At 49.4% G+C, this 17,424-nt stretch overlaps 2 protein-coding genes and 1 long non-coding RNA gene across 7 annotated transcripts; 2 read left to right on the top strand and 1 right to left on the bottom strand.

Moving 5' to 3' along the window:
* The first annotated feature begins 2,332 nt into the window (after positions 1-2,332).
* On the top strand, positions 2,333-6,025 carry LOC123053852 (putative disease resistance protein At3g14460). The gene has a single exon (XM_044477435.1). It carries the CDS (start codon positions 2,473-2,475, stop codon positions 5,755-5,757), a length of 3,285 nt encoding a protein of 1,094 aa, XP_044333370.1. The 5' UTR covers positions 2,333-2,472; the 3' UTR covers positions 5,758-6,025.
* Positions 6,026-6,397: 372 nt separating this feature from the next.
* On the top strand, positions 6,398-8,083 carry LOC123053854 (protein LOW PSII ACCUMULATION 1, chloroplastic). Of its 3 annotated transcripts, none has more exons than XM_044477437.1 (4): positions 6,398-6,734; positions 6,832-7,446; positions 7,551-7,605; positions 7,683-8,083. In XM_044477437.1, the coding sequence occupies exons 1-4, from the start codon at positions 6,535-6,537 to the stop codon at positions 7,797-7,799; spliced, it is 987 nt and encodes a 328-aa protein (XP_044333372.1). In that variant the 5' UTR covers positions 6,398-6,534; the 3' UTR covers positions 7,800-8,083. The 3 variants fall into 3 exon arrangements, with proteins under 3 accessions (XP_044333372.1, XP_044333371.1, XP_044333373.1); XM_044477436.1 differs by having other exon boundaries at positions 6,410-6,734; positions 7,551-7,601; XM_044477438.1 differs by having other exon boundaries at positions 6,473-6,729; positions 7,551-7,601.
* A 469-nt stretch (positions 8,084-8,552) lies between these two features.
* On the bottom strand, positions 8,553-15,272 carry LOC123053855 (uncharacterized). Of its 3 annotated transcripts, XR_006425903.1 has the most exons (10): positions 14,865-15,269; positions 14,442-14,760; positions 14,286-14,354; positions 13,976-14,185; positions 12,807-12,839; positions 12,102-12,715; positions 11,871-11,938; positions 11,699-11,787; positions 11,560-11,621; positions 8,553-9,480 (listed from the first exon to the last, which is right to left on the bottom strand). It is a non-coding gene; the product is annotated as an uncharacterized lncRNA (long non-coding RNA). The 3 variants fall into 3 exon arrangements; XR_006425905.1 differs by having other exon boundaries at positions 12,102-12,839; XR_006425904.1 differs by having other exon boundaries at positions 12,102-12,839; positions 14,286-14,773; positions 14,865-15,272.
* Between the last annotated feature and the right edge of the window lie 2,152 nt (positions 15,273-17,424).

Here is a 17,424-nt window from a genome sequence, read left to right as displayed (position 1 = left end):
GTGCACTACGGGTATCTCCGAAAGTGTCTGTTGGGTTGGCATGGATCGAGACTGGGATTTGTCACTCCGTATGACGGAGAGGTATCTCTGGGCCCACTCGGTAATGCATCATCATAATGAGCTCAATGTGACCAAGTGTCTGGTCACGGGATCATGCATTACGGTACGAGTAAAGTGACTTGCCGGTAGCGAGATTGAACGATGTATTGGGATACCGACGATCGAATCTCGGGAAAGTAACGTACCGATTGACAAAGGGAATTGTATACGGGATTGATTGAATCCTCGACATCGTGGTTCATCCGATGAGATCATCGTGGAACATGTGGGAGCCAACATGGGTATCCAGATCCCGCTGTTGGTTATTGACCGGAGAGGCGTCTCGGTCATGTCTGCATGTCTCCCGAACCCGTAGGGTCTACACACTTAAGGTTCGGTGACGCTAGGGTTGTAGAGATATTAGTATGCGGAAACCGAAATTTGTTCGAAGTCCCAGATGAGATCCCGGACGTCACGAGGAGTTCCGGAATGGTCCGGAGGTGAAGAATTATATATAGAAAGTCCAGTTTCGGCCACCGGGAAAGTTTCGGGGGTTATCGGTATTGTACCGGGACCACCGGGTGGAGCCACCTATCTCGGAGGGCCCCATGGGCTGAAGTGGGGAGGGGAACCAGCCACTGGTGGGCTGGTGCGCCCCCCATGGGCCTCCCCTGCGCCTAGGGTTGGAAACCCTGGGGGTGGGGGCGCCCCACTTGGCTTGGGGGGCAAGCCACCCCCTTGGCCGCCCCCCCCTCTCAGATGGGATCTCCAGGGGGCCGGCGCCCCCCCCCAGGGCCCCTATAAATAGTGGGGGGAGGGAGGGCAGCCGCACCACAGCCCCTGGCGCCTCCCTCTCCCTCCCGTGACACCTCTCCCTCCCGCTTGCGCTTGGCGAAGCCCTGCCGGGATCACCGCTACTTCCACCACCACGCCGTCGTGCTGCTGGATCTCCATCAACCTCTCCTTCCCCTTTGCTGGATCAAGAAGGAGGAGACGTCGCTGCTCCGTACGTGTGTTGAACGCGGAGGTGCCGTCCGTTCAGCGCTCGGTCATCGGTGATTTGGATCACGACGAGTACGACTCCATCAACCCCGTTCACTTGAACGCTTCCGCTCGCGATCTACAAGGGTATGTAGATGCACTCCTTCCTTCTCGTTGCTAGTAAACTCCGTAGATGGATCTTGGTGATGCGTAGAAAATTTTAAAATTCTGCAACGATCCCCAACAGAGACAACAATCCAAACGAGAAGGGGGAGATGCCGACACACCGTAGCGACGCCTCCAAGGAGGGAAACGACACCCGCAGGCGCCGTCGTCGCCAACACCGACCGAAGACGGGCAAGATTTTCATCCGTAACATCGCCCACCTCCACCCATCACGATGAATTGAGGCCAGTTGGCTGTAATGGATCACACCGCCGCCGCCGCAGCACCTCGCCATCATGCACGTAACATCGCAGAACACCGAAGCCCTGCACGGCCGAGGGCACTCACACCATCTTCCAACTCCCGCACGGCCGGGGAAGAACAACTCCAGACCACCATCCAGCTCCACCACGGCCAGGAGCAGCCGGCGCCGCAAGCAGTGGCTGGTCACGCCACTCTGGTGGACAGCCACGCTTCGTCCACGGACCGCACGGAGCTCCCTGCTGCTTGCTGGCCTGGGCACACCAGCCCAGATCCAAACCGCGTCGTCTCCTCCCCTCCCGTGGCAACACCTGCAGCACCACTCCGGCGTCGGCAAGGGCAAGACGAGCGCCCCGTCCACCGCAACATCCCCCGACCACTGCTTGCGCAGCCCTCCAGGCCGAGATCCGCCGCCTCCATGACCGGACGCGCCGCCTCCGTTGACAGCCACCAGCAAGCGCACGCAGGCGAGCCGCCGCGCTCCAGCACCTCCACCCGCGGCCGTGCACCACCACACCACGCGCGCCTCGTCGCCCGCCACCTCGCCGGAGAGAACCCACCGCGCCGCCCGCATGACGCCGCTCCCCCGCGCGTGGGAGGCCCGTCGGGGCTCGCAGACTTCGCCCGCCGCCTTTGATGGCCAGGCGCCGCCACCGCCACCGCCGCCGCCGGCCGGCGGCGGCGGCCCGAGGAGAACGAGGAGGGGGGCGCTCGCGGGGCTAGGGTTGGCGCCTTCGGAGCCGCCCGCGCAAGCGGCTCGGGAGGGAGGGGAAAGGGGAAAGGGGACTCTGTATTCTCCCCTGTCGATCTTATCAAGGCGTGTATTTTAAACCAGCCACATACGGAGCGGAAACGATCATCCAAGCGGGGCGTTGGTTTTTCTTTTTCGTTATGTCTTGACTTGTACTCGTAGAGTACTTGGTTAAGCCACACCCAATCTCATTTTGGTTTAGTGACTAACTACCTTGTCTAGAAAAAAAATCTTCACCCATTTCCACCTCTTTTTACCTCGGTCCATCTACCTCCATGGATTGGCTCCTGACCACCGGCTTGTCGGCCACCGCCGGCGCGTGGGGCGCCCACGCAGGCCTCGGCGACGAAGTGGGCAGGCTGCGCTCCGTGCTGTCCCGCGTGCACGCGCTCGTCGAGCGAGCGGAGCAGTGGCGGTTCGCCAACCCCGGCGTCGCCGATCTCCTCGCCCGGCTCAAGGACGCCGCCGGCGACGCCGAGGACCTCGCGGACGAGCTCGCCACGGACGACAAGCAGGCGAGCCAGAGCCTCTTCCCATCCGTGCGCGGTTTCCTGCGCGGGTTGGTCACCGGCGCGGCGGATAGAGCCCGAGGCGTCAGGTCTCGGCTCGAGTACGCGTCCACCGACCTGGAGCGGGCTGTCGCCGTGCTGGACGCGGCCGGCAAGGCGACGCCGCGGCGCGCGTTCCGGGAGACGAGCTCGTTCGCCGGGAGGCCTCTGGTTCTCGGCAGAGACCGGGAGCGCGAGGATGTGGTCCGTCTGCTTCTGAATCCAGTCCGTGCCCACGATTCCGGCGGCGGCGGCGGCGCGAAACGACGGAAGAGCCGTGACGGCGTGGCCGTGTTGGCGATCCTTGGCATGGGCGGCGTGGGGAAGACCACTCTGGCGCAGGTTGTGTACAACGACCAGAGGGTGCTGGACCACTTCGACCTGCGGATGTGGGTTTGCCTGCCGGAATCGCCGGACGTGACGCTGGTGACCAAGGTGATCATAGAGTCGGCGACCAAAGGCGCGGCGGCGCAAACCGGCCTTGGCAATTTGGACTCACTTCAGGTGGTTCTCAGGGAATTGGTCAGGTCCAGGAGGTTCCTTCTTGTCCTTGACAATGCCTGGTGTGAGGACAGTCTGGAGTTTCAGACACTCGTGGCACCACTGAAGTTTGGGCATCCTGGAAGTGCCATCTTGGTGACCGGTCGCTCTTGCAAGGTTGCGGATGCCGCCGGAGCGGCTGAACTGTTCTGTCTGAATGGGTTACCGGAGGAGGCTTATTGGGAACTGTTCAAGCAGTATGCATTCGGCGATGAGGACCCTGCCGGCCATCCTGAATTGGTGGCCATTGGCAAGAAGATTGCCCACAGGCTCAAGGGCTCCCCTCTTGCTGCCAAGACTGTCGGCGGGGCACTGAGCTCTGACATGAGCACAAAGCATTGGAGCATAGTCATGGCAAGTGGACTATGGGAGCTTGAGCAAGGTGCCGGAGGGATTCTCCCGGCTCTTCGACTGAGTTACCAGTACCTCCCGGCACACCTCAAGCAATGCTTCACATTCTGCACGATATTTCCGAAGGGGCATATCTTCGGGAAGGAGACTCTGATTGACATGTGGATTGCAGAAGGCTTCATCTCACCTCAAGGCGACTTTGGGAGCATATGCTTGAAAGAATTGCTCAGCAGGTCCTTTTTTCAGCAACACATATTCAGTGACTCATGTTTCGTCATGCATGACCTGATGTCTGATCTCGCACAGTCACTCTCTATAGATGAATGTTTTTGTCTGACTGATGCAAGATGCCTTCCGAAAATCCCTTCAACCATTCGCCATCTGTCAGTGTGCACAAAATATCTTGAACTGAGCAAGTTTCTTGAATTGGGAAGATACACAAAGCTGCGGTCGCTTTTGATTTTCGGTATGTCTGGGCAAGATTTGAGTTGCTCACTTGATATTTTGTTTGATAAACTGAGTAATATCCGCGTGCTGGTGCTACGGGAGTGTGCGATCAAAGAGCTCCCTAGGAATATTGGCAATCTAAAACTTCTCCGGTATATTGATATCTCTTACACAAAGATCCAATGGTTGCCTGACTCCATTTGCCAACTAAGCAATCTGCAAATTCTGAATGTGTTGAACGTCCCTCTGAAGAGCCATCCCAAGGGCTTGACTAGATTAGCCAATCTGAGGAAATGTTACACGAATGAACCGATTTCTTTGGTGATGAGAAATATAAGCAATTTGACATCACTCGAGAACTCTTTAGTATTTGAAATTCCGGAAGGACAAGGGCACAGAATCGCCGAACTGAAGGACATGACACAGCTGACTGAAACTTTACATCTTAGGAATCTTGAGAATGTTGTGAAGGATGATGCCTTGAAAGCCAAGATGAACGCAAAAGCACACCTACAACGGTTGATTCTTGAATGGTCTTCAAGTGAAGTTGGTAATCCAGAATTTAGCGATGCTAAATGTTCAGAAGAAAGCATTATTGTTGAATCACTTGAGCCTCATCCCAACCTTGAGAGCTTGAAATTGAAGCACTACAGTGGCATCCAAACACCATCTTGGTTGCAGGCTGGAACTCTTTGCTGTTTGTGTGAGCTCAGTCTCTCCAACTGCCATTTCCTAACTGAAATCACCAGCCTCCCTTCTTCCCTCAGGAGGTTGCACATCATACGATGCAAAAACCTGAGGAGTCTCGATGAGTGTCTACAGGCACAGAGTTTGCAGGGAATCACCGAAATAACTGTTATGAACTGCTCAAAACTAGCATTGCTCCCTGTGGAAAGATTTCAGGGCTTTGCTTCTCTTCGCGTATTGGAAATTCAAAATTGTCCAGAGCTTCCACCCACAAGGAAACTGACCCTGCCGCCGTCAATGGAGGAGTTGCTTATGAGATCATGCGGCCATGTCGATGCATCGCTTCCATCCTGCTTGCACAGCCTGCCTTCACTCGTAAGCTTGATTATATACAACTGTCCTAACTTACTGTCCCTTCCAGCAGAAATAGTTTCACAGATGCGATCACTCCGAGGGATGTATGTCGATAACTGCAGCAGCCTGCAATCCTTGGGTGGATTGCACCACCTTTCATCACTCATCAACCTGCACATTGTGAACTGTCCTAGGTTGACAGACCTTGACCCCTCGATGTTTCTCGACGTCGGTGAAGGCCGGGGGTTGCAAAAGCTCGAGTGCCTGACCATCAGTAGCACCTCTCTCCTTAGCCTGATGATGAGAAGCGCAGCGCCTGCTCTTAAGACCCTTGTACTCTACCAGTCCACTGACTCCGTGGTTGTTCATGGTCCTCGCAACAAGAAGCTGTGTTGGTGTTTCCCATCGGTGCAAGAGCTGTTGTTTCAGGACTGTGGGAACCTTGTTGCACTCCCTGAAGATTTGTACACTTTGTCCACTCTCCAGTTCATGCGTATATTCAACTGTCCGAAGATTCGGTCGTTGCCACGTACGGGCTTGCCAGTCTCCCTGAGGACACTGTCGTTCGAGAAGTGCCACCCGTTGCTGGAGGAGCAGTTGAAGAAGCTCAAGTTTTCTTACAATACGGCGTAGTCTCTGCAACTCGGGGATCAGAGTGCGAACATCGGCGTGTGTTGCCTGCAGCTTACTGAGTTAAGCTTGCAGCTTTGAGACATTGTAACCATACTAGTATTTCTATAGGAGTGTCCTTTTCAATTTCATTTGGACAATTAGGTCCGTCTCGGGAACTCAAATAAAATGCGTGGAATTTGTTCAGCTTGTGTGCTAGTAGAAATCTGCATACAGGTAACTGCATTAACTTCCATGTTTTGACAGAGTGTAACCATGATCATTTGTTGAAGCCTTGTTCTTGCCAATTCCATTAGGACAAGCTTTCTATCTGAGGAACTCAAATAGCACCAAGTTGTTGGAATCTGTTCAGCCTGTGTGCTAGGACTCGTGACAGTGGTTGACAGTGTAACCATAACCGTGCTGCATGCAGTCTTGCCAATACCATCTGGGACATTTCTTCTGCCTCTCAGGAGCTCAAATGGCAGTAAGCATTTTGGAATTTATATGGACACTGGTACTGCCAAAATACACAACCACCAACTTGTTCTTTCGAGAGAATATACAGAGCAACTTGGCATTCAGAAAGCCAGGCAAACTCGAGCGAAGTGGCAGCAGCCTTGCCTACAAGGCCAAGCGTGGGCCTCTCCTCTCCTTCCCTTCCCACCTTGCTGTTGCGATTGCCGCCACAAATCGAGTGGCGGTTAAAAAAGCAGAGGAGAAGAAAGGGAAATCCTACCCTCCGTCGCAGCGACAGTCTCCGGTCAGGCTGGCAGCGCGAGCGAGCGAACCTGCAGCTCCATGACGATGGCCGCGCGGCCGATCCCCTCCTGTCCCGCCACCGTCTCCCTGCCCGCCCCGCTCCTCTTTCTGCCGCCGATTTCTCGGAAGCCGTCGGTCGCCTTATCCTGCAGCAGCAGAGCACGCCGCGGCGCCCGATGCTCTGCCGCGAACAAGCCCTCCCCTCCTCCCCCTTCTGGCGCCCCGGGCAACGAGGTAAGGTAGCCGCCCCGTCGTCTTTCTTCTTCCTCTGCAATTGGGGGCCGAGCGGCTCTCGGCTCTGGGCCCGTCGTTGATGGCCTCGTTCGATTCTCTCAGCGGCGGCAGCAGCAGCTCCATGGCCAAGATAAGGAGCGAGGTGCTGTCCCCCTTCCGGTCGGTGCGCATGTTCTTCTACCTGGCCTTCATGGCCAGCGCGGGCCTGGGTAGCCTCATCGCGCTCACGCAGCTCCTCCCGGCGCTGGGGAACCCCGCGAGGGCGGCGGGGGTCCCGGAGACGCTCAAGGGCCTGGGCATCGACGTGGCGGCGGTGGCCGTCTTCGCGTTCCTCTACTCGCGCGACCGCAAGGCCAGCGACGCGCAGGTGGCCAGGCTGACGCGGGAGGAGAACCTGTCGAGGCTCAAGCTCCGCGTCGGCGACGGCGGCCGGGTGGTGCCGCTGAGCGAGCTGCGGGGCAGCGCGCGGCTCGTCATCGTCGCCGGCCCCGCCGAGTTCGTCGCCGAGTCGTTCCGCCGGAGCAGGCCGTTCCTCAGGGACCTCATGGAGAGGGGCGTGCTGGTGCTGCCCTTCCCCACGGACGGCAACGCGCCGGCGCTGGAGTTCGGCGAGGAGGGCGACGGGGAGGGGGAGGCGGAGGCGGAGGACGAGGAGGTCGCCAGGAAGAGCAGGAGGCTCTGGCAGCTCACGCCGGTGTACACCTCCGAGTGGGCAAAGTACGAGACCACGAAGAATTTACTCTCTTGCTCCTTGCTCGCACACGAAGGATTGACACAATGGCGAATCTCATCGTGCTGATTGGTGCTGTTGCTTCTTGCAGATGGTTGGCTGAGCAGAAGAAGATGGCGAATGTGACGCCTGATTCCCCTGTGTGGGTAGCAATGCAGATTCGTCTGAACATTTCAGCTGTTCGGGTTGTTGGATTGTTGATGATCGAATTGCTTGTGCGCAGGTACCTATCGCTGAGGATGGACGGGCGCGTCCGGGGCAGCGGCGTGGGCTACCCGCCATGGCAAGCGTTCGTGGCGCAGCTGCCGCAGGTCAAAGGGATGTGGTCGGGTCTTTTTGATGGGATGGACGGGAGAGTCTAGTTTCTTTGCGGGCTTCTTTTTTGTGTTCTGTCTTCTGAAATTCGTGTGGTTTTGCAAGTTCGGTCCGAACTATACACATGTAAGTATGCAGGTAAGGGCATGTCTCGTGTCTGAACTGATTAGTTCGTGCTCAGCTGTCTAACTGTCTGAAAGGTGACGTGGCTTAACGACGATGGCAAAAATGTAAGTTTGACTCTTTTTGAAGATAAGTTTGACTGATTTGTTCTGGTCAAACATCGTAAACGAAATTGTGATGATCTAATCCACACCTTAAGGGCCTCTTTGATTCAAGTAATTTCTCGAAGAAATTCCGAGGATTCTAATCCTTGGGACATTCTGCTGCATAGGTTGTTTGACTCGTCGGATTACAATTCTATAGAAAATTTTCCTTAGTTTATATAGAAAAACTTTCGTCCACTCAAACTTCATGCAAAGAATCCTAAGCTCTTCCCGCGCACAACCAAAAGGCTGTACTAATCCCCTAGTGTATTCAAGATTGGCATGCCACTCCATTCATCTGGTTTTTCTACTAGATGACCTGGTTGCGCCAATGGCGCAAGGAGCGAGTTAGAAGGAATGTTATTAGTACTGAGTAAATAGGAGATGTAGATGGCAAGATGATGCAATGTGGATTGTATTACAAATAGTGGATATTCAGATATAGAGCAATATAAATGGATTTCTTATCTCACAGAAGCAGAAAGCTTGAGTAGACTCAGTCGGCATAGATATATCACATGGATACAACATAGTATCATGCATTCAAAATTTATATATGACCAGAGAGTAGTGCCAAAAGCAAACGGGTTCTTAGGGTGAAGCTATACACACAAAGCTTCATAGGCTATTTAGGTAGCTTAGTAGAGTAAACATGATGACCAGAGAGTACTGCCAAAAGTAAACATGTTCTTTGGGTGAACCTATACACAAAACTTCACAGGCTAATTAGTTAGCACGGTAAGATGCAGGCGGTATCGCTGGTCATTTAAATAAAGTTGTTATAGCCGGTAAGCATCTTCCAAAGGTACATAGGCTATGGAAGTAGACTCTATTTAAAAGGGATAAACCAATGTGTTTCGAATCAGCTGGATAGTCATTAGTCAATCAACTGCATACTGCAGATGAGCAAGTTCATTCTGCACATCTACAGCAGCCTTGTGGTGCCATTGCCGTTTGTAGAACTGGTTGAGTATACACCGTCTTTAGCTATGTGATGAATCCCAGCAAAAGTGTTTTAACTTGATACATATTGTCTGCAAAGCCTTTGCTAAGCTCTCTGATCTTCCAATTCTGCTCTTTGATCTACTTTTCTTTGTCTATTAACAAACCAATTAGATGCAATTCTCTTTCCTTTGTTTGTTTCAATTTGTTGTAACTATAGTCCTTGAGCACCTTGGCACACACAGCCTCCATGTATCTGATAACTCGAGCCGCTGCAACATCCGTTGCAACTTCTATGGAATTAGATGAATATCCGGATAATGCCATTGCTTCAGCATCATGTTGCTGATGCCGCGTGCTGGGACGGAACTTGATTGTTACTGCAAAACTCTGTCCAACTTTGCAGTAGTAAAAATAGTGGTTGCGCGAGCTGCAGCTTAATGAAAATGACCTCAAGCATGAACTTGTCTGTGATGTCAACCTCCTCCATGATAGGTTCTGTTCACACATAAAAACAAAATCAAACCAGATATTGCAACCATTATATGTGCAAGCAATAATGACCTAAAGGTAGATACTTACATGGCATATTTATACATAATAAAGCATATGTAGTAGATCTACGAACATGCAAATACGTACTCAGATAGCATCTTCATATACAATGGTTTATATTTCGAGTTCATGCTAGGTTCATGGCTTTATATGAAATAACCTGGAAACAGAGGCAAAAAACGTAGAGAGATAAAGCCGGCAACTAATCAATATAATCATCTTCAAGGAAAGGCAAGAAAATAGTGTGCAGCAGCAAAGCTTCTTTTTCGAAGAAAGCAAAGCTTTAGTTATTTCTTCAGTAAGAAACCAAATTCAGAAATCACAGTTCAAACAGAGAATAAAAGCTCCCCTATAGAGCATATAGGCAAAGAGGTCAGAACAAGCAGATCTAAAAACCAATGCCAATGTAATACTGGTATCCATAAGCAATAGCTTCAGATTGTAAAATTCATCCGCAATGCAGCCACATAATTTTCACTCTTCTGTCTGTTTTTTCCTATCACTCAACTCTCTATTTCTAAACCGCACCAAAAGAGGGAAAGCCACAGGCATTTAGGGCGGAGATGAACTCAGACGTATGTACATTGGAAGCACGCATATGAAAGCTAGAAGGGGAAAACACAAATGTAAAGAGTGTGTATAACAACCACACCACACAGACGATAGGTCAACTATGCTTGTAATCACTATAATAGAATTAGCAACTACTATTCATTCGTTACTTGAATGGAATCATTAGCCACTTCCATGCATTGCATATACGACGGCTGGCCCTCTCTGCTCTCCTTTGCCTCATCTCATAACCACTTCTACTAATTGTTGACTGGGCTCTGCTGCTGTCTAAACCAAGAGAATTGCATGCAAGCACAGCGTAGTACTCCTAATGCAAGAGCTCTAATTAACAGAAGCAAGCATCTGCTAATTTATGCAAGAAAGAACACCACGTCTGAAACACAATAGGAGTATCAACTAAATCCAGACACATATATTCGTAGACGAGTTGCAGACAGAGCGAGCGAGAGGCGAAGCGAGGGAGTGAAAGGAGGGCGAGGCGGGAAGGACTGATGAGCTTGGCTGGTAAGAGAAGGGGCAGGGAGGAAGAAACAGTAACACATGCGATTGTTTTAGACATAGAGCAAGCGATGAGCCTCCATAGCAACATAGACACGCAGGCACCTAGACCCACAGGCAGCGGCACAAGCCTTTACATTTATCCCTATCTAATATTGCTTTCTATAATGTATTGGGCAAGTTGAAGCCTAGGCAGGGAAAAATAGATTGGAAAATTGATTTGGTAAACATATAGACTGATATCACCCGAAAAGAATCTCATGACTCACACCAAGATAAATGTAATAAGAGTGAAAGAGGGGCATTTACATGACAAAACATAAATGAGAGGTAGGCCTAGCTCCTGGCTGATGCTGATGCACTTATGGTTAAAACCAAAAGCAAAGTACCATGGAAGTGCAACTTCGAAGATGTGTAAATCTTATCTTCAGAAACAAATAGTAGTGAATTTTCAAAGACCTAAACACTACAACAAGGACAAAAAAGTAAAAATAATCAAATTTATTGTGAAGTAACAATGATTGTTTAAAAGGCTGGACTAAATTAGAATTGAAAAAAATGGATTCAGACCTCCTCAGGCTCAACGATCGATCTCATCACCCAGAGTTCAACATCACTTTAAATGCAGAGTAAATTCAAATCTAAAATGGTTTCATTATTCCACTGACTCTAGCTACAAACAATGACCAGCTCAGAAGCAAGGAATAAGCCAATGAAGTAAACTGCTCCCTGAGTGAAAGATGTCATAAAGCAAGGGCACACACTCGGGAAAGATAGTGGTAATAGGAGAGCAGAAGGGCAAATGAAAGATAAAATAGGTATCCCTGAATCAAACAACCAACATAGAAAAAAATCCTAAGGATTCAAATCCTCCTCCATTCCTATGAAAATCCTTCCAATCAAAGGAGCCCTAAGGAGTACATGTAGGTAGTGGAAGAAAACAACAACTACCTAGGAGATAGCGCACTGGCTATAGCGCAAAGGAACACCACTGGCCTAGAAGAAATCGTTTCCTGTAAACAAGCATCATTAGGAAGATAGAACCAAAGATATACGGACGCGTAGAAAAAAAGGAACCGCTGATGCGTACCTCTCAGACTACGACACCTCTCAAAGCAGATTCCTCTTAACATTCCCAGCTTTCGCAGCAAATCCTTCAAGAAGAAACCAGGCACAACACTGCACGCCGGACACAAGGGTCAGTTCTGATGCAATGCATAAATTGTTGGCAATCAACCTATGGTCCGATGTAGAAGACAAACCTATGTAAGAATCTTGGACCACCGCAAGGCCTCTACCTACAAGGCTCCAACCAACGGCAAGCAGCAACCTGCAAAAAAAAGTATAGCCTGCACATCAGCGCATGGTCAAAGAATCACTGTTGTTGGACAGCGAGAATACCAGGAGAAAACGGTTCAGTGAAGAAAGGGGAAAATGCATGGTCTATGAAGAACGAACTACAATCACAAAGGATCAACGGATCAGACACGCACCTCAACCAGCTTCAAAGCCAGCAGCAGTCATTGCTTCCATGCGTTGAACAAGGATGGGCCAGGGATGAATCTTCGCATACTCAGCTTCGGCTGTTCGAACACACTGCAGGGTGGAACAGGAGGCTCGACAGCCGGCGGCGTGACCTACGCGTGGCTAGGCGGACCTTGCGCGTGGAGTCACGGTCGAGCATGAGCAGTGATGGGTTCCAACTTGTGAGGATTTATGCGTCATACATATATAGTCAGTACGCATAGTACAATAATAGGATTGTTCCTCAAGGCACGGAAACCATCGACCGAAGTATATAAACACCCGGTGTAACCCTCCAAATTAAGTAGATGTGATGCACGGCGTAGAGAGGGTGAGCTCCATGTTCGTCCCATGACGCACAGTCGTTGTCGCCATTGTTGGAGGGTGAAGGACGGCCCGGGCGCTCCTCGCGTACTTGGTTTGGCACTGCCCTTTGCCGATGCTCGCCGTGTTGATCATGTGACGAGGCTAGGAAAGCCTGCAGTAGCACATGATGGTTGTAGTGATTGCCGCCCGTGCGCCTCCTCGTGAACCCCAGTGGGCCTCGACCTCCTCGCCCGTCCTCCCGGCGATGAGGGACCAACTGGATACATATATTCGGCATTCGTCATTTGTCAGCAGCAGAACATAAAGTTCAGATCATTTCTTCAGCTCCATGCAAAATCTAAGCGTACATGAACATGAGCGTCTTCTATTTCTTGAGCCACCTACAGAGATTAGAACATTTGTATTACATTAGAAATCAAAACATCAACCTTTGCTAGCTTAACCAAACACACAAGAGTTAAATTGCAGAGCAGAAAAATCCTAGTTAACTTTTCCACCACACGAAGTAATCATAGTTATGTAACATGCATCTCAATCCTCATTCTATGGGTCGAGAGGAGAAAAATCATAAAACAGAGGAGGCAGATCAGCCCATGCCTAATGGAGATCCATGTTTTAGTAAAGCAGAAGAATGCATGTTTTCCAAAACTCTCTCGCACAAATTAGCACAGATCAAGGAAGGTCACCAAGAAAAAACAGCAATCTAAAAACTAGCAGAGAGGAAGAAGCAACACCGGGATAATGCTTTGAAAAGGTTGATTTGGTGTGAGCACAAACTGTGAGAAAAATCCAATGTGTATGTTTAGTCTGTGTATCAATTTCACAAAAGTGCAGGACCTAAGTTACTGCTGCCCAGCATAGAGTAGAACTACCCTCGGTTGCAGCCTCAGCCCATATAAAATAGTCAGTCTACCAGCAACAGTGGCTACAAACCTCTTATACTCTCGCGTAACTACTTCAGAATCTGAACGTACAGTAGACTTCCAAACTGAATCAAGGGGAAGAAATGAGATGTTATTATTTTAAATGAGATGACATTTTCTAATCTAACTGAACGTATTGTAAGTACATCAATTTCTGACATGGTAGTCTCACCAACAACAGTTTTGAAGTTAAAGTGAAATTGCATAAATTTTGCTTAAGCCATCACCACACCCACCTCTTTTCAGCTTAGATGCCCTCAAGAAAATCATAAACATATCACACTAATCAGTCTATATACATGACTTTACTCGATAATTAGAATCACTATGTGTTCCCGAACCATATATGTAACAAAATCTAAGTGTTGGCCATAGTAACAATAGTATATCGGGCAGTATTTAGGTGTCATGAATCACGGTAAGGGTGTGTCTCTCTTCTCTTGTTCCTATACCTCTATTACCAAAAACTAAGAAGCACACGAACTCAGTTGAATTCAAGTTCCTCAGAGAACAATGAGATGCACACTGAATGTCTGCTAATGCTTATGATGGGAACCACCCTTAGCTGAATTGAAAAGGTAATATGTAGTCACCTGGCTGCTAGAGCATACAGAAGATAAGCATGGACGATGGAGAACTGACACCATGGACGCCTCCTGTACATCAGCAACCGCACCACCACATACAATGACTGCCACTACCATAGAACATCAGTCCGCCACTGAGAAGCTGAGCTCGGCCCGCGGATCGTCGAATCGACGGGCACATCAAGCCCACCAACGACTGGATGGGAACACACCCATCTACAACGGAGACGAAAGGAAAAGCAAGAGCACGATTACTAAGTTGGACAGAAAGGAAGAACAAAACACAAATCAAGAAAAGAAAGTAGGAGATCATCACCACATATAGGACGCATCCGGCAACGAATTCCCTGCCACCGACAGTGACTTTCATCAGGACCCAAAGGACCTATACAAAATAAGAACAATAAAAATAAAAATAGAAGACCGTAGAGAACTAAAATTAGGAAAATAAGGAAAACTAAAACACGCATACGGTTGTGCTGATGGCCTATCCCTCATTGCACATGGCATGGACATCCTTCACTGAAACTGTGGCTGCCATTGCCTAAATGCCTAACCTCGCACCTCCCTGACACAAGAGATCAAGCCAACCTATAGCTGAACATGTAAAATCTAAAAATAAAACAGGAAGGAGATGCAGTGGCAGCATGCAACTGAGAGGCGGATGCCGCCAACAACAACAGGAAGGAGATGCAGTGGTGTTGTGCAACCGGGAGGCAGATGACGCCAGATCCTTGCTCCTGTTGCTCCGGCTGGCGTACGACCTCTACCTTCCACTTCTCGCAAGGCCCCTGCAGCCGACAGCTTCATCCATGAGCCAAAGGGAGGAAACGTGAGGGACAAGCAGTTACAGCTTTACTAATCAAAAGAGGGGAGGCAGGAATGAAGGAGGAACCTGCGAGCATGAGGGCTGTACAGAGACATATTTGCTCCACCTCGGTGTGAAAGGCGACGAGCCGGCGGCGCTCCTTCCGGTGACCCTCACCCATCCGTCGCCGCACCTCCCTTTTCTCTTTCCTCTTCCTTTCTCCCTCCTCTCCTTCCTTCTCTCTCTCCTGCAGATCAAATTGAGCGACATCGCCGTCGCCTTTTGCCTGTAGGTTGTTGCCGCCCCGGGAGAGAAAAGTGAAGGGGAGGAGGAGGCGGTGCAGTGGAGAGCAGGGGAGAAGGGGAGGAGGAGGCGACGCAGAGGAGGGAAGGGGAGGAGGCGGCGTCGCAGAGGAGGGCAGGGGAAGAGGGGAGCGGACGGATTGGTTGTTCAGGGATGCGAGGGATTGGTGGCTAGGTTTTCACCGTGCACCCTCACTTCTCTCCTTCTCTTACCCAGGACGCACACAGGACACACATGAGACACTGGGCCTGGGGACATTTGAGGCCCACCTGTCAGGCACGAAAAAACAAAATAAAGGAGTCAATAAGGACCAACGGCCAGGACTTTGACAGCACCGTAAAAAATCTTGTCTCTGTGAAATCGTTCGATCGAAAACGATCGCGCGACGCAAAGGCCTCCGGTGGGCGGATAGCCTAGCAGGCTTTATATGTTCAATTCATGTGTTTTAGGAATCATGCGATTGAAAGAAGCCTTAAATGAAGTTTTATATACATGAGGAAATATATTTGTTAATGAAGTTCATCGATCGACATCTACAACTACATATATGATTACAGATGCCTTGTGCACTAAATCAACATGGTACAACGACAAATACAAAGCTTGTGAAGTCCTCATGCCTCAGCCATGGGCGTCGAAAGTGTCTTCTTCCTTATTCTCATGTTTAGCCTACTAGTTTGTATAGTCTATTTTTGGTTAGCCGTTGTGTCTTTCATCTATTAGTTTTGGTTTCACCCGCGTTCGACTCCATCACCCCACCTTACGCATATTCCAAGTCCAATTGTAGTCTCATACACATACTAGACACTCATTCTATCAGCGAAAATGAAGCTGGCTACGCACTGATGTGGCAGAATGAGAGCGATGTGAGCCGCAGTTGACGCAAAGTGAAAAATTGAGCACCAATCAGCTCACTCCCCCTCCGCGCATACATGTTTTCCGTGCACTGGCCGTCCGTAAGTGTAGCATCGTTGTTCCATCAAACATCACCTTAGCGAATATGTCGTCTTCACATGAAGGCATGTGCATGTTTGGACTTGGGTATTCCCTTGTTGCTCACTTGCATGAGCTGGCCGCCAAGTCCTCATTCTCATACTTATTAGCATTGATTGAAAGATATCACCACACCTAGCTTCTCATCGGATGAACCTGCAACTATGATTGCTACATAATGTTATTAGTCCTTGTTCCCTTCATCACGAGTATTTTTTTTCCTTATAGACTCTTAGTTTCCTTGTGTTTTGTCCACTTTGTAGACACTACCATTGCCTAAGCAAAATTAGATTTATTCAAAATCTTAACACGAGTCTAACATTCTCGAGCACATGTACAACACCACCTTCAAGTCTTGATCTTAACGCCTCTAATGCCAATTAAATTCTATAAAATCATTTGAATAAAAGAGCCCCTAGATCTACAAATAATTGTCATCCAAGCTGGGAAAATCACAAACAGCGAGACAAATACACACCCAAACCATCTAAACTTGGTGTAGTAAGGGTTCCATTTGATGGGCTAGTTTGCTCTACACATGAGTGTGGTGTTCCTTGTTGTTTTTCGTGTGTTTTGTTCTAGGAGCGCGGCTAATGGCGGGTACCCACCACGAGATTCTATAGAGTTTACTTCCAAAGGTATTAAAAGGCCATCGAGACACGAGACGTGCAATAACCACAATGCCCTATTCCCTTTCACCTTAGATGCAAAGGAAATAACAATAGGGGAAAGGAAAAATCCAATAGTTTTGGTGAAAGCTTGGCACCGAGGACAATATAGCTTTCAAATAGCACAAATGAACTTTCAAAAATATTATGATGAACTTGTATAAATTTAGAATTAACATTTACACAACTTTACTGTCTAAATTATTAAAAAACATCTTTAAAATTAGGATGAACTTTATGAGAATCCAAAGGTTAGTTAATTTTCAGAAATTATCAGAAAACTCACTCAGGATTACATCATCGACTATTATATGAACTTTTGAAATATAGAACATGAATGATCGGAAAATCAAAATAGAAAAAGATGCAACTAACCTCCCCTAGCTCGTCTAACAACTACAAGTATGAAATGGTCGTCGACCCCCTTGAGCGCGACCAATCCTAGGGTATGCATTGGTAGAGGCCAGCCCCATGACAAGCTTTGGGTATTCCAGCCCCCCCCCCCTGAAGGAAGCGGGACAGTCGTCGGACTGTTTGGGACCTTCCCGGCCCAAGTCTGGCCAAAATGTCCGACCCCTAACATCTGCACTACTGGCGGGCCTCTGGTTCTGCTGCTCATTCTTTTCATAGAACAAAAACCGGATTGTCTGGCTGCAAGTTCTCTGTAGGAAAGCGACTAGTTT

This window comes from Triticum aestivum, chromosome 2D (genome assembly GCF_018294505.1).
Source record: "Triticum aestivum cultivar Chinese Spring chromosome 2D, IWGSC CS RefSeq v2.1, whole genome shotgun sequence".
Lineage (NCBI taxonomy): Eukaryota > Viridiplantae > Streptophyta > Magnoliopsida > Poales > Poaceae > Triticum > Triticum aestivum.
This window is presented reverse-complemented; position numbering and strand designations above follow the sequence as displayed.

Bases quoted from the DNA above. Each gene is read 5' to 3' on its own strand.
- LOC123053854 (XM_044477436.1), top strand. From the start codon at position 6,535: ATGACGATGGCCGCGCGGCCGATCCCCTCCTGTCCCGCCACCGTCTCC. The intron at 6,735-6,831 runs GTAGCCGCCCCG...CGATTCTCTCAG, and splicing joins GCCCCGGGCAACGAGGTAAG to CGGCGGCAGCAGCAGCTCCA. The intron at 7,447-7,550 runs GTACGAGACCAC...TGCTTCTTGCAG, and splicing joins TACACCTCCGAGTGGGCAAA to ATGGTTGGCTGAGCAGAAGA.
- LOC123053852 (XM_044477435.1), top strand. From the start codon at position 2,473: ATGGATTGGCTCCTGACCACCGGCTTGTCGGCCACCGCCGGCGCGTGG.